This window comes from Mastigoproctus giganteus, chromosome 6 (assembly GCF_048544385.1).
Source record: "Mastigoproctus giganteus isolate SK-2022 chromosome 6, ASM4854438v1, whole genome shotgun sequence".
In the NCBI taxonomy this organism is placed as follows: Eukaryota; Metazoa; Arthropoda; class Arachnida; order Uropygi; family Thelyphonidae; genus Mastigoproctus; species Mastigoproctus giganteus.
In genome coordinates, this window is record NC_143580.1 from 48,062,362 (window position 1) to 48,076,337 (window position 13,976).

Consider the following 13,976-nt stretch of genomic DNA (forward strand, 5'->3'; position numbering starts at 1 on the left):
ATTAACGAATGCATACACGTAATGACAATAATATCTCATAGAGGACGTTAGTTTTCAACACTGTGAGTTTCCAAGGTACGGACTTCGAAAAAAATATTTAAAATGTTAAGAATATTAGACGATACTATGTGCCTCTTTTAAGTTGTTAAATTCATAACCTTTATTTGTGAAATGATATAAGCAAATATACAGTAAGAATAGAAACACACAATCAGGGGAACAATTACCAGGACTGAACAACAATGATACAGAAATTATTGGATTACCAACAAATCTGGAATGGTTGTTGCGTTTATCGTTGTGGGAAGTTTTCACACAACGGCTACAAAAGGTGGAGGTGTTATTAAGGACCTACTTCATTTTCCAAAATATGTTTTGGTGTTGCATGTTTCGAATATATAAAATTGTGTTCTAAAATAAGAACAGTACTACGAAAACTAAATTATTATCATTAGTCTAGTGGAAGAAGGGCTTTCGCTTCCCAGAAGGTGAAAGATACTCGTGCACAGGGCACGAGTAGTTCGAGGAACACAGTGAAGATATCATCCATCTTGATTGGCCTCCAAATTCACCTGACCTGTTTCAAATTAAACACCTGTGGGATGTTTTGGAACGGAAAGTGAGGCCTTTCAGGCAGCATGAGTGAAAATCCCTATTGACATCCTCACACATTTAGTGGAGTCAATGCCTACGCGAATAGCGGGCCCTTAGCTTGGGGGGAGACAAAGACCAATAGATTGACAGTAGCCACTGGCAGAGGTGAAAGAGATTCTTGCACTGCTTCTATTAGAATGAGCAGAAGCCTGAAAAACAAGATGCATGGTATTTCAGAGACTGCTGGGAGACATTGCGGTACAAGTAAACACATGGGTTGTGTTATGGTAGCTAAGAATAGAAACAGGTGCAGGTATACTTGCGTGTACACCAATGCTAGGAGTTTAGTAAATAAATTTGATGAATTTGAGGTATTGCTCAAAACATCGAAGGCAGATATTGTTGGGATATCAGAGACGTGGTGTCACACAGATATAAGGGATGCAGAACTGCAATTTGGGGAGTACAACGTCTACAGAAAGGATAGACAGGATAGGAAGGGGGGAGGGGTTATGCAATTAGTTAAGAAACACATAAAAACCAAGGAAGTGAAGCCAGTCGACATCGCTGGACAGTGCAGTGTTGAGTCAGTTTGGTGTGACATAAGCATTGGGAGATCAAAATTGAGAGTAGGAGTGTGCTATAGGCCTAATGACTCTGAGGAGTATAATAAGGAACTGTACAGGGAAATAGAGTGGGCCAGTAAATCAGAGAGTCTTATAATGGGAGATTTTAATTTCCCAGATATTGACTGGAATTTGGGGGCTGGTTACTCACACACTAGCAGGGCTTTTGTGGATTTATTGGATGATTGTTTTCTACATCAGCATGTTCGGGAGGCAACTAGAGGGAGTAATACTCTTGATTTGATTATCAGCAGTGATTCTTCATGCATTAAGAATCTGCAGATAAATGAACCACTAGGTGGCAGTGATCACAGTGTGCTGAAGTGGGATTTACTGAAAGAGGTAACTACCATTAGGGGTAAAGGGAAGGGTTATTGCTTCCGTAAAGGCGACTACGATGGACTGAGACAGTATTTAAATTCTATACAGTGGGACCAACTGATGATGTTACCAACAGCAAATTCAAAATGGGAAGCATTCAAAGAACTTATCTTGGAAGCTACTAGGCTTTACATACCAACTAAGAAATATTGTTCAAGGTTTAGGCCAAAATGGATGTCAGATGAACTAATGAGGCATATGGCAGAGAAGAAAAATGCATGGGATACATATAAATTAACACATGACACAGAAGCCTATGATAGATACAAGTTGATATGCAACCAAGTTACAAAGGAGGTTAGGCAGGCGAAGGCAGATTACGAGAAATCCTTGGCAAGGGATGCAAAGAAAAACAGCAAAGAGTTCTTTACTTATGTAAACTCTAGAAGGAAGGGGATGAATCAGATTGGTCCACTTGATATTGATGGGTCAACTGTTGATGATCCTGCTCAGGTAGCTAACAAACTAAATGAATATTTTGCATCGACATTCACACATGAGGAGTTATTCAGCGAGGGGAATGCCAGAGGTGTATTCAACTCTAGCAGTAAGCTACAGAATCTTGAAATAACTGGGAGTAAAGTGGAGGAGAAACTGTTGAAGATAAACACAAGAAAGGCACCCGGGGTGGATGGGATCTATCCAGTTATATTAAAGGAGGCAGCAAAGGAAGTAAGCAAACCCTTAGCCATAATTATGAGAGCTTCCTTGGACTCAGGGGAGGTACCCATAGACTGGAAAATGCAAACTGTACACAGAAGCATTACTTATGGAAACATATCAATTTCCTCTCCTTCATCTTTCATAATTTACCAAGCTGACCATTTTCTCATTAAGGATATTAATGAGAATGAAATTAATGATTATGAAAGATGAAGGAGAGGAAATTGATATGTGTCCATAAGTAATGCTTCTGTGTACAGTTTGCATTTTTTTCCAGTCTATGGGTACCTCCCCTGAGGTACCCATAGACTGGAAATGTGCAAATGTGACCCCAATTCACAAAGGAGGATCAAAGGCTGACACAAGTAATTATAGACCTGTGAGCTTAACTTCTGTTCCAGGAAAATTAATGGAGGCACTGGTTAAAGAAGCACTGCAGGATCATTTAGACAAGACTTCAGTTATAGCTCAGTCTAATATTCTTAACATTTTAAATATTTTTTTCGAAGTCCGTACCTTGGAAACTCACAGTGTTGAAAACTAACGTCCTCTATGAGATATTATTGTCATTACGTGTATGCATTCGTTAATTTGTAAGTTGTGTTTATCGATCGTGATTATTGTTGATTTAATTAATGAGTAGTACTAATACCTGTATGTACTGTATTGTCTTTGCTCTGTAAGTAAATATGTTAATATCCTTAATGAGAAAATGGTCAGCTTGGTAAATTATGAAAGATGAAGGAGAGGAAATTGATATGTGTCCATAAGTAATGCTTCTGTGTACAGTTTGCATTTTTTTTCCAGTCTATGGGTACCTCCCCTGAGGTACCCATAGACTGGAAATGTGCAAATGTGACCCCAATTCACAAAGGAGGATCAAAGGCTGACACAAGTAATTATAGACCTGTGAGCTTAACTTCTGTTCCAGGAAAATTAATGGAGGCACTGGTTAAAGAAGCACTGCAGGATCATTTAGACAAGACTTCAGTTATAGCTCAGTCTAATATTCTTAACATTTTAAATATTTTTTTCGAAGTCCGTACCTTGGAAACTCACAGTGTTGAAAACTAACGTCCTCTATGAGATATTATTGTCATTACGTGTATGCATTCGTTAATTTGTAAGTTGTGTTTATCGATCGTGATTATTGTTGATTTAATTAATGAGTAGTACTAATACCTGTATGTACTGTATTGTCTTTGCTCTGTAAGTAAATATGTTAATATCCTTAATGAGAAAATGGTCAGCTTGGTAAATTATGAAAGATGAAGGAGAGGAAATTGATATGTGTCCATAAGTAATGCTTCTGTGTACAGTTTGCATTTTTTTCCAGTCTATGGGTACCTCCCCTGAGGTACCCATAGACTGGAAATGTGCAAATGTGACCCCAATTCACAAAGGAGGATCAAAGGCTGACACAAGTAATTATAGACCTGTGAGCTTAACTTCTGTTCCAGGAAAATTAATGGAGGCACTGGTTAAAGAAGCACTGCAGGATCATTTAGACAAGACTTCAGTTATAGCTCAGACACAGCATGGTTTTGTTAAGGGGAAGTCTTGCCTGACCAACTTGATTGGATACTATGATGCAGTCACAAAAGAACTGGATGCAGGGAATAACTTTGATATTATATACTTGGATCTTAGAAAGGCTTTTGATACTGTTGCACATGGAAGACTGCTGCACAAATTGGAGCAGTGTGGCACTGGAGGCAAATTGCTGCTTTGGATAAAGGGATGGTTGAGTGGGAGAAGACAGAGAGTGGTAATCAATGGACACTGCTCATCGTGGACTAACGTTATTAGTGGAGTCCCTCAGGGCTCAGTGTTGGGTCCATTATTGTTTTCTGTATTTATAAATGATATTGATGAGGGTATATCAAGCTTAATGTCCAAGTTTGCAGATGATACAAAGGTTGGCAGGGTTGTCAAGGACACTACTGACACTATGCTGCTGCAACAGGATCTGGAAAGACAGAGAGTGGTAATCAATGGACACTGCTCATCGTGGACTAACGTTATTAGTGGAGTCCCTCAGGGCTCAGTGTTGGGTCCATTATTGTTTTCTGTATTTATAAATTATATTGATGAGGGTATATCAAGCTTAATGTCCAAGTTTGCAGATGATATAAAGGTTGGCAGGGTTGTCAAGGACACTACTGACACTATGCTGCTGCAACAGGATCTGGAAAGGTTGAGCAGATGGGCTGAGAGGTGGCAAATGAAGTTTAACATTGACAAATGTAAAGTACTACACATGGGAAACAGCAACCCCAGAGCAACGTATCAACTCTGTGGTACTACACTGACAGTGGTAGAGAATGAAAGGGACTTGGGGGTGGTTGTGCAGTCAGATATGAAGTTCTCTGAGCAGTGCAAACGGGCTGCAAGAGTAGCTCATGGAGTATTGTCAATGATATACAGGAATTTTTCCAGCAGGGATAAGGAGGTGATTATTCCATTGTATAAGGCAATGGTCAGGCCACACCTAGAGTACTGTATACAGGTCTGGAGGCCTCATTTCAAGAAGGATGTAGAGCTGCTGGAACGAGTACAGAGAAGGGCAACAAGATTAGTGAATGGAACAAAGGGGTGCTCTTACGAAGAAAGGCTTAAGTTTTGCAAATTACAGTGTCTGGAGACTAGGCACCAGCGAGGTGATCTGATAGAGGTGTATAAAGCCTTGAATGGTTTAAGCATGCTCAATGCTGATGGGATTCTTCCTCTAGCTCAGAAAAATCACCTGAGAGGGCATAAATTAAAATTGAGGAAAGACAGATGTAGGATAGACGTGCGGAAATTTGCCTTTAGCCAGCGGGTGGTTGGTTGGTGGAACAGACTGCCATCCCTTGTGGTGGAGGTTGATAGCCTAAATAAGTTTAAGGCTCAGCTGGACAGGTATTTTGAACGAACAGAGGGGTGAAGTGGAAGTGGGTTTTTTTTTTTTTTTTTTGGCTGATGCTGCATAAGCTTGCTTTCTTGCATCAAATGCCTCTACTAATGCTAATGCTAATGCTTATAGGTAGCAGAGTTGGTTCGAGTCCCGTCGAGGGAAGAATGTTTATGGGCTTTCATCACCACACTGCTGAGTTAGTCAGGCGAGGGCAAAATAATTTTTTCTCCTGGGAATTCGAGTTTTTCGTCCAACAAACAGAAAATCGACCTCAGAATAGATGCAATTTATAGATAATATACACAGAGCAATATGGCCTTAGTCGCTGATGCTCCTAAAACCCAACTACAACTAGAAGGAACAGCGGCTGTTATCCGTTCGAATTTTGGCCCAACACGGTATTAGGTAGGTGGTCAGAATTCAGCGAGCAGGTGTATAGCAGAACCAAGACGCCATGTGCCTTCCTAGCCACTTGGTTTATACTGATGGAACACGTTGTGCGTGACTGAATCATGACCGATAAATCTTTTTGCCCTGAACTCCTTTTAACCCTACTTCTCGTAGCTTGTAATAATAAATTACTCTCTTGCCGTAAACAAATTTTAGCACATTATCCTGCAGCCATCCTTTTTCAATTTATGTCACTTTATATCTGTTAACCGAGAAAGAGTTAGAATACCAACAACATTAAGTTTACTCAATCTATTTAAATTCTTAAAGAATACAATCAGGTCTCATCATCATTAAGTTTCTCAATCCATTTAGTCTGAAAGACTAAAATCATGTTCTTCTCGCAAGTTCGCCAGTTTCCAAGTTATGCAAAGACTTTTGTTCTGAAAGTTGCATAACTTGCAGAACAAAATCTTTTTTAGTAAAGGTACCTCTTTCTGTTCTCGTTCCGAAAGATCCGCGTGTTTCTTAAATTTAGGCTTCCAGGCCTTCTCTAAAGAAAGAGCACTAATATTATTACTAATTTCACGCTTCCCGCGCAGACGGCAGTTTTTGTTGACAATCAAGAGTATAGCATCTAACAAATCAACAATGATTTTCTTTACAAAATAAGAGATACCAAAAAAGTCCAAAAAGTTAAATTTCCAAATTGAGCTAATTAATTACTTGAGCAATTAATTTGATGACTAGGAGTTTTTAGCAATAGGTGGTTTTTAGCGATTGTCTGCAGATTTAACATTTTGCTATAACAGGACTTACTAATATTTTTTTAGTACTAAAAAGATGTCTTCTTTGTTTCCTTCTTGTACTTTTTTTGTTCAATATAGAAGCAATTCTGGGTGACTCTAATAAAATAATTTGAATTTGTACTTCTATTGTTCTTGTAAAGGATTACTGCTGTTTTTTTAAGTACAAAAATTAAAATAAGGATGTAGAGTCTAATGAAAGCCACTTATGTTTCATTACACTTTACATCCTTTACTGAAAGGCACCTCGCGTAGTCCCGTAACATAATTGATTGTCCTATCTATAAGGCAACGGTCAGACCAAATCTTCAGTACTGCATACCAACCGAAGAATACATGCAGTCAGTGGCGTAGGTACCATGTAGGCAGGCAAGGCCTCTGGGCTAGGGCCCTTTAGGGGGGCTGGCGTCTTTCGCTGTCTTCTCTTTTTGCAATTTTCATTAATTAAGTAGGGGCCCGAACATGTTCTTTGCCTCCGGACCCTGCATGCAGTTACAGACAATTTATCGACTCCTCAATACACTGACGCCTTAGTTGCTTTAGAACCTAACATATCTCATTAAAGAAGTGTTGATTATAACTAGCGCAACATCAGATATTTCGTGGTGTTGGTCTTGAAACTGAGAGAGAGATCAGTGTCGTATAGTACACTTTGAGTCTTTATTATCTATATTTATTAAAATGGACACAAGGTTGACTACAAAAGTGAAGTATTCCAAGTCACAATCAAACAAAAAGGTAACTACTGTGGTCTGAGACAGTATTTAAATTTTATGCTGTGGGACCAACTGATAATGTTACCAATGGCAAACTCAAAATAGGAAGCATTCAAAGAATTAATCTTGGAAGCTACTAAGCTTTTCATACCAACTAAGAAATATTGTTCAAGATTTAGTCCTAAATGGATGTCAGATGAACTAATTAGACATGTGGCAGAGAAAAAAATATGCATGGGATACATATAAATTAACAGGTGACACAGAAGCCTATGATAGATATAAACTGATCTGTAACCAAGTCACAAAGGAGGTTAGGCAGACAAAGGCAGATTACGAGAAATCTTTGGCAAAGGATGCCAAGAAAAAACAGTAAAGCATTCTTTACTTATGTAAACGTTAGAAAGAAAGGGATGAATCAGATTGGACCACTTAATTGTAGAGGGGTTGACTGTTGATGACCATGCTCAGAAAGCTGATAAACTGAATGAGTATTTTGCAACTACATTCACACATGAGTTATTCAATGAGGGGAGTGCCAGAAATTTGTCAAACTCTAACAAGGAGCTAAGTGAACTTGTAATAACTGGGAGCAAAGTGGAGGGAAATTTGTGAAGTTAAACATACGAAAGGCATATGAAATGCACCTGCGATGAATGGAATCGATCAAGTTATATTAAAGGAGGCAGCAAAGGAATTAAGCAAACACTTAGCCATAATTATGAGAGCTTTCTTGTACTCAGAGAAGGTACGCATGGACTGAAGATATGCAAATATGACCTCCATCAACAAAGGAGGATCAAAGGCAGACACAAGAAATTACAGTCCTGTCAGCATTAGCAAGGGAAAATAATGCAAGAAATCAAGCTTATATAGCATCAGCCAAAAAAATAAAAAAAACACACAGACCCTTATCATTTCACCCTTCCACTCGCTCCAAAAGTTTGTCTAGTTCTGCCTTGAATCTGTTTAAGCTATCAACTTCTACAACAGCAGATGGAAGTTTGTTTCAGCAATCAACTACCCGCTGGCTAAAGGCAAACTTCCGCACATCTATCCTACAACTGCCTTTCCTCAATTTGAATTTATGGCCCTCTCAGGCGATTATTCTGAGTCAGAGGAAGAATCCCATCAGCATTGAGCATGCTCGAGCCATTCAAGACTTTATACACTTCAATCAGATCACCTCGCAGGTACCTCGTCTCCAGATACTGTAATTTACAAAACGTAAGCCTTTATTCGTAAGAGCAACCCTTTGTTCCATTAACTAATCTTGTTGCATTTCTCTGTACTCATTCCAACAGCTCTACATCCTTCTTAAAATGAGGCCTCCAGACCTGTATACAGTACTCGTGGTGTGGCCTGACCATTGCCTTATACAAGGGAATAATCACATCCTTATTGCTTCTAGAAAACTTCCTGTGTATCATTTACCATGAGCTACTCTTGCAGATCGGCTGCAATGCTCAGAACACTTCATATCTGCCTGCACAATAACCCCCAGGTCCTTTTCACTCTCTACCACTGTCAGTGTAGTACCACACAGTCGACACGTTACTTTGGGTTTACTGCTTTCCATAGGCAGTATTTTACATTTGTCAACGTTAAACTTGAGTGCCACCTCACAGCTCATATGCTCAACTCTTCTAGATCCTGTTGCAGCAGCGTACTGTCTTTGGTGTCATTAACAACCCTACCGACCTCTGTATCGTCTGCAAATTTGGACTTTAAGACTGATATACCATCATAAATGATATCGATATATCATTGCTCTTACGAAGAAAGGCTTAAGTTTTGCAAATTACAGTATCTGGAAACTAGACACCTGTGAAGCGATCTGATTTAGGTGTATAAAGCCTTGAATGGTTTGAGCATGCTCAATGCTGATGGGATTCTTTCTCTTGCTCAGAATAATCGCCTGAGAGGGCATAAATTCAAATTGAGGAAAGACAGTTGTAGGACAGATGTGTGGAAGTTTGTCTTTAGCCAGCGGGTGGTTAATTGCTGGAACAACGTTCCATATAAAGCTGGGTTCGTTGGATCGTAGTTTTGGAAACTCCACTGGTGTACCCCTTGTCAGTCTGCGTGGTTAGCACAGTGGTATTTTCATTGTCCTCCCTCACCGAGTGGATGAGGCCCGAGTGCGAATACCATAGATGACACGAGGAACTTTAATGGGCTTTTTTCACTCCATGACTGAGTTAGTCGATCTCAAGCGTATATAGCAAGCTTTATCCCCATAAACTGTGGTTTTTTCCTCCAACAAAACAGGCAATTCAACCACAGAACACAAGCAATTTACAGACATAATACATAATCGGGTATATTTAAACATTTACGGGAGACCCTAATATAATAATTTGATTTGTACTCCTGGTCACAGTCTGCGCGTGTAGCACAGTGGTATCGTCACCGTCCTCCCCACACCCGGTGTAAAAGGCTCGAGTTCAAATCCCGTCTATGATGAGAGGAACTGTACTGAGCATTTTTCACTCCGTGGCTGAGTTAGTCGGTCTCAGGGGTAGACAGCAAGTTTTTTTGTCCAGCAAAACAGGAAAATTGACTAGAGAATACACCCAATTTACAGACACAAATACGGGTTTATGTAATGAATTACAGATAACCCTAGTATAATAATAATTTTGGCTTCCCTGGTCAACCTCAATGGTCCGCTATTCCACTGTTTTCCGATTCGTACAAGGCAGGAAGCCTGCGTTCACCACGATCATCGATGAGACGTGGGGGATCGTGTACTATGTCCATAAATTGCGTGTGTTCTCAGGTCGACTTTCTTGTTTTGCTGGAAGAAAAACCTGAGTTTCCGCGAAGGAAGTCTTGTTATCCATGTCTGAAGACGACTAACTCAGCCACAGAGTGAAAAAAGTCCATAAAAGCTGCTGGTATCATTGATAGGATTCGAACAATGGCCTTTTCCACCAGGTGTGGGAAGGACTGTGATTATAGCCACTGTGCTACCGGCGCGGATAATCGATACCAAATGCGATCAAAACTTCGTGTGGATCGCATATTATGACTTGCAGTATCACATTTACCGGTTCTCCCAGCGACAAATGTGCCGCTAGTCGGAAGGTACTGCTAATTGCTAAAAACATGGGTGTGATCATAATGTTTTAACTGGATACGAGGTGATATCAAAAGGTTTGTCCCCTTACCTAGAAATAATAGCTCTAGAAAGGTGACACTTCACAGGAACTATAATCCGTTTTTTTATGTACTCTTCACGTATAGTCACACATTTTTCCCATCTATTGATCAGTTGTTTAATGCCTTGATCATAGATGTCCGCACTTTTTGCCTGAAACCACGATTCCGCTTCAATGATGACTTCCAAATCAAAGCGGCATCCACGAAATGGTGTCTTCATTTCTCAAAACAAGAAGAAATCTGACGGTTCTAGCTCAGGAGAATAGGGTGGCTGCTGAAATATTTCGAAGAGATACTGGGCAACAAAGTTGGTGGTGGTAACGGCTTCAGCAAAGGCGTTAGCAATCTTGGAACCTATCATGCGGAGACCTTAGACACCTGCAGATGATCATGTAAAATGCTGAGAAGACCTATGACTAATTCCTCCTGCATTTGCGATGAAATGAATTGTCACACATCTGTCACTCAGCACCAGTTGCTCAACCTTTGCAATCGTCTCACTGTCTGTGGATGTTGATTGCCTTTCTTCTCTGTTTGTCAAAGACACTTGTACGACCGCACTGGAACTCCTGTTTCCACTTTTTACCGTGTCATAGGACGTATATTTCTGCCCATACGCAGCTTTTGTTTCTTTGTCAAATTTCTGAGCTTTCTTGCTCTGGAAATGCAGGAACCTTGGTCACTGCTCTATATTCTACTTTGTCAACCATAGCGTCCTTCCTCAGATTGCGGGCTCCACCTCTGGTGTACGATCACCTACGGGAATGAAATTTTGCACGGTAGTTAATGAACATGTAGACAACTTATATTACAAATGGCATCTTCCTACTGATATTTTATCGAGTTCAGGGTACGAACCTTTTGATACCCCTTCGTGGTGTAGTATGGTCACAAAACTTAAGACAGTTAGTGAAAAAAATTCACATACAAGATATATAGTCAAAATCGTTAAAACAGAAAATTCTTTAATTTAAACATGTATCTTTCTGTCTTTCCTCATAAATGGAGTATCTGTGAAGACTTCATACAATAATACATTATTATCGACATAACTGTTTTTGGCTATATTTGGGCTTATAGAGTTTTTAAATTCTTACAGAGTTTTTTCTTTAATTGTCTAATGTGATAAAATGGCGGCCTTTAGTGGAGGCCACGAGGGAAGAATGGCTGGGTTTCGTCCTACTTATGTTGCTAACTGGAATGATCATCCTCATGGTATAGTAACTCCAGAAATTGGATATAGACCTCCGGTTCCTTCGCCTCATAGTAATTGTTTTCCCCCACCCAGACAATTATTGCCTCCACCAAGATTTCAACCCCCGTTTGAAAGATGTCCACGACCCCCATCAACCTTTTCATCACCAGAAATGGGGTTTCCCACTCCAGTTTCATGTCACTTTAGCCAAAGAGTAAGAGCTCCTTTCGAGTTTGAAAGGGGTGGTTTACCGTGGTATCGCCGTCCACCACCTCTTACGACATCATCATTACATACGTCGCCACCTGGGATTCATAACTTTGTACCGCAAAGAGAGGTTTATCCGCGAAACATACATGAACAGGTAAATAGTGGATCGAAAAGGCATTTTGAAGGAGGAGGAGGTAATCGGCAGGTAAATACGATTTTTTCTCCATAGAGTTAATCCTTAAAATGTTGTTCAGCCCATTAAGTTTAATTTTAGGCTTGTTTATTGTGAAAATTTCACCCATTGGTTTCCGTTGTACTGCTTAGCAGAATTTTAGATATTATTTTATTATTGTTATATATTTTTTTTCGTTAAATCTGATCGACTTTCTCTTGATTGTTTAATATCAGAGGCGTTTAAACACTGACCTTCCTGATTGCAGGGAGACCATAGATATACTACTATACGGACTCATATCTGGTGAGTATGGATTGGCACACTCAGGGTCCTGAGCTGGATACCATCAGTCTTCTCTTTCTTGGTGATTCTACTACTCTCTCTCTCTCTCACAGGATAATTCAGAATATATATATATATATATATATATATTTTTTTTTTTTTTTTTTTTTGGCTGGTGCAGCAAAAGCCTCAGAACTCCTTGCACCGCATGGCTAATAATAATAATAATACAGTCGTGTGCAGTGAGATTTTATTATTAGCTATATGATGCAAGGAAGCCGAGGCTTATGCTGCACCAGCCAAAAAAGAATTCCCAAGTTACCCTGAGCGGAAGAGAGAGAGAGAGAGAGAGAGACACACACACACACAAAAGTAGAAGGAAATCACCAAGAAAGAGAAGAATGATGATATTCAGCTCAGCACCCTAGGTGTGCCAAGCCTGTACTCACTAGATGTGAGCCCCTGGGGATGCTTTTTTTATATGAATTAATTGTGCCTTTTTAGTATTTTGAATGTTATAACAAAGGTTGAGAATACCTTATTCATTAGTAAGACCAATAATTGTTAGGCAAGAGAAGATTAAAAGAATAGCAGCATGACATGGTTTTTTTTTTCCCCCTTTTAATTAAGTATAATTAAAGTTAGAAATCTCTGGGTTAGAAATCGAATATTGTTGCAAAATTGTGTATAGCATTACTATTGCTTGTGACAAATATGCACCATTAGATTGCATAATATTTGGCAATTTTCAGAATTTGAATATCAGTTAAGCATTTGAGCTGATATTAAATTGATAAAAATATTCAGCGGGAAAGGCTAGTTTAGAATTACCAATGTCAATAACAAAATTTCATCATTTTCCTCAATGTTTTTGTATAAAAGATTTTTCTCTTAATGCCAAATACTGAAATGCACTAATGCCTCTGTTGCTGAAGCACTATTTAAACTTCTAAACAAGAATAACAACTTAATGGATGAAATTACCAACCCTCGATCAATCGTTCCTCTAAAAGCAATGTTCTTTATTATTATTAGTGCATATGATGCAAAGAAGCAAGCTTATAAAGCATCAGGCATAAAAATAACCTCCCATATCACTCCCTTATCTGCCCCCTCCATTAATTTGTATAGTTCTTCTTGAATTTATTCAAAATCCTCACCTACACAACACTAGATGAAAGTTTGTTCAGTCAACCACCTGCTGGCTGAAGGCAAACCTCCTCACATCTATTCTGCAGCAACCATCCTTCAGTTTGAATTAATGACCCTTCATTTGTGTAGTCTGAGCAAGAGGAAGGCTACCATCAGCATTGAGAATTGTGGCATTCATTCTCAATCCATTCAAAGCCTTAAAAACCTCAATCAGATCACTTCTACTAGACTGTTTCCATTTTTTGGATTTTTATTTTTTACCTTTTCATTGAGTAAAAAATGGCATTTTCCTATGTGAGTGAAAAATTATAATGGTAAAAATTGTTTTACATAATTTTCACTATTTCTTTTCATTTTAAATATGCATTTTTGCATTTGTCTAATGCTATATCCTACTTCAATTTTTGTTTTTTCGTCCAGTTAACTCCACTTTGATAAAAAGCAGTTTTCAGAAAAAATATATGTGCAGGTGTAATGAGCCAGATAATAGAATATTGTTGCAGAAATACTGCTTTTATTCATTTATAAATCTATCCTGAAAGTTGGGGACGATGAGATAGAGCTGCTTGATGAGGGGAGGAGTTTGAGCACTTCAACTAATTCCAGAAAAAGATAGGTGGTGTTGCTCCAGTGGCATATTTTATTATTAAAGTAGCATAATGGTGCTAGCAAGCAAACTTATTCTGCATCTGACAAAAAAAAAAAAAAAAAAAGATGAGTACTCA

At 39.0% G+C, this 13,976-nt stretch overlaps 1 protein-coding gene across 1 annotated transcript in view; it reads left to right on the top strand.

Annotated features, from left to right (window-relative positions):
- The first annotated feature begins 11,381 nt into the window (after positions 1-11,381).
- The window catches only part of Nufip (nuclear FMR1 interacting protein 1), a 79,266-nt gene continuing 76,671 nt past the window's right edge, over positions 11,382-13,976 (top strand). Inside the window, exon 1 of the mRNA XM_090375122.1 lies at positions 11,382-11,847. Coding sequence (XP_090231248.1) covers positions 11,401-11,847 — 447 coding nt within the window. The 5' untranslated portion in view covers positions 11,382-11,400. The remainder of the gene's footprint in view (positions 11,848-13,976) is intronic.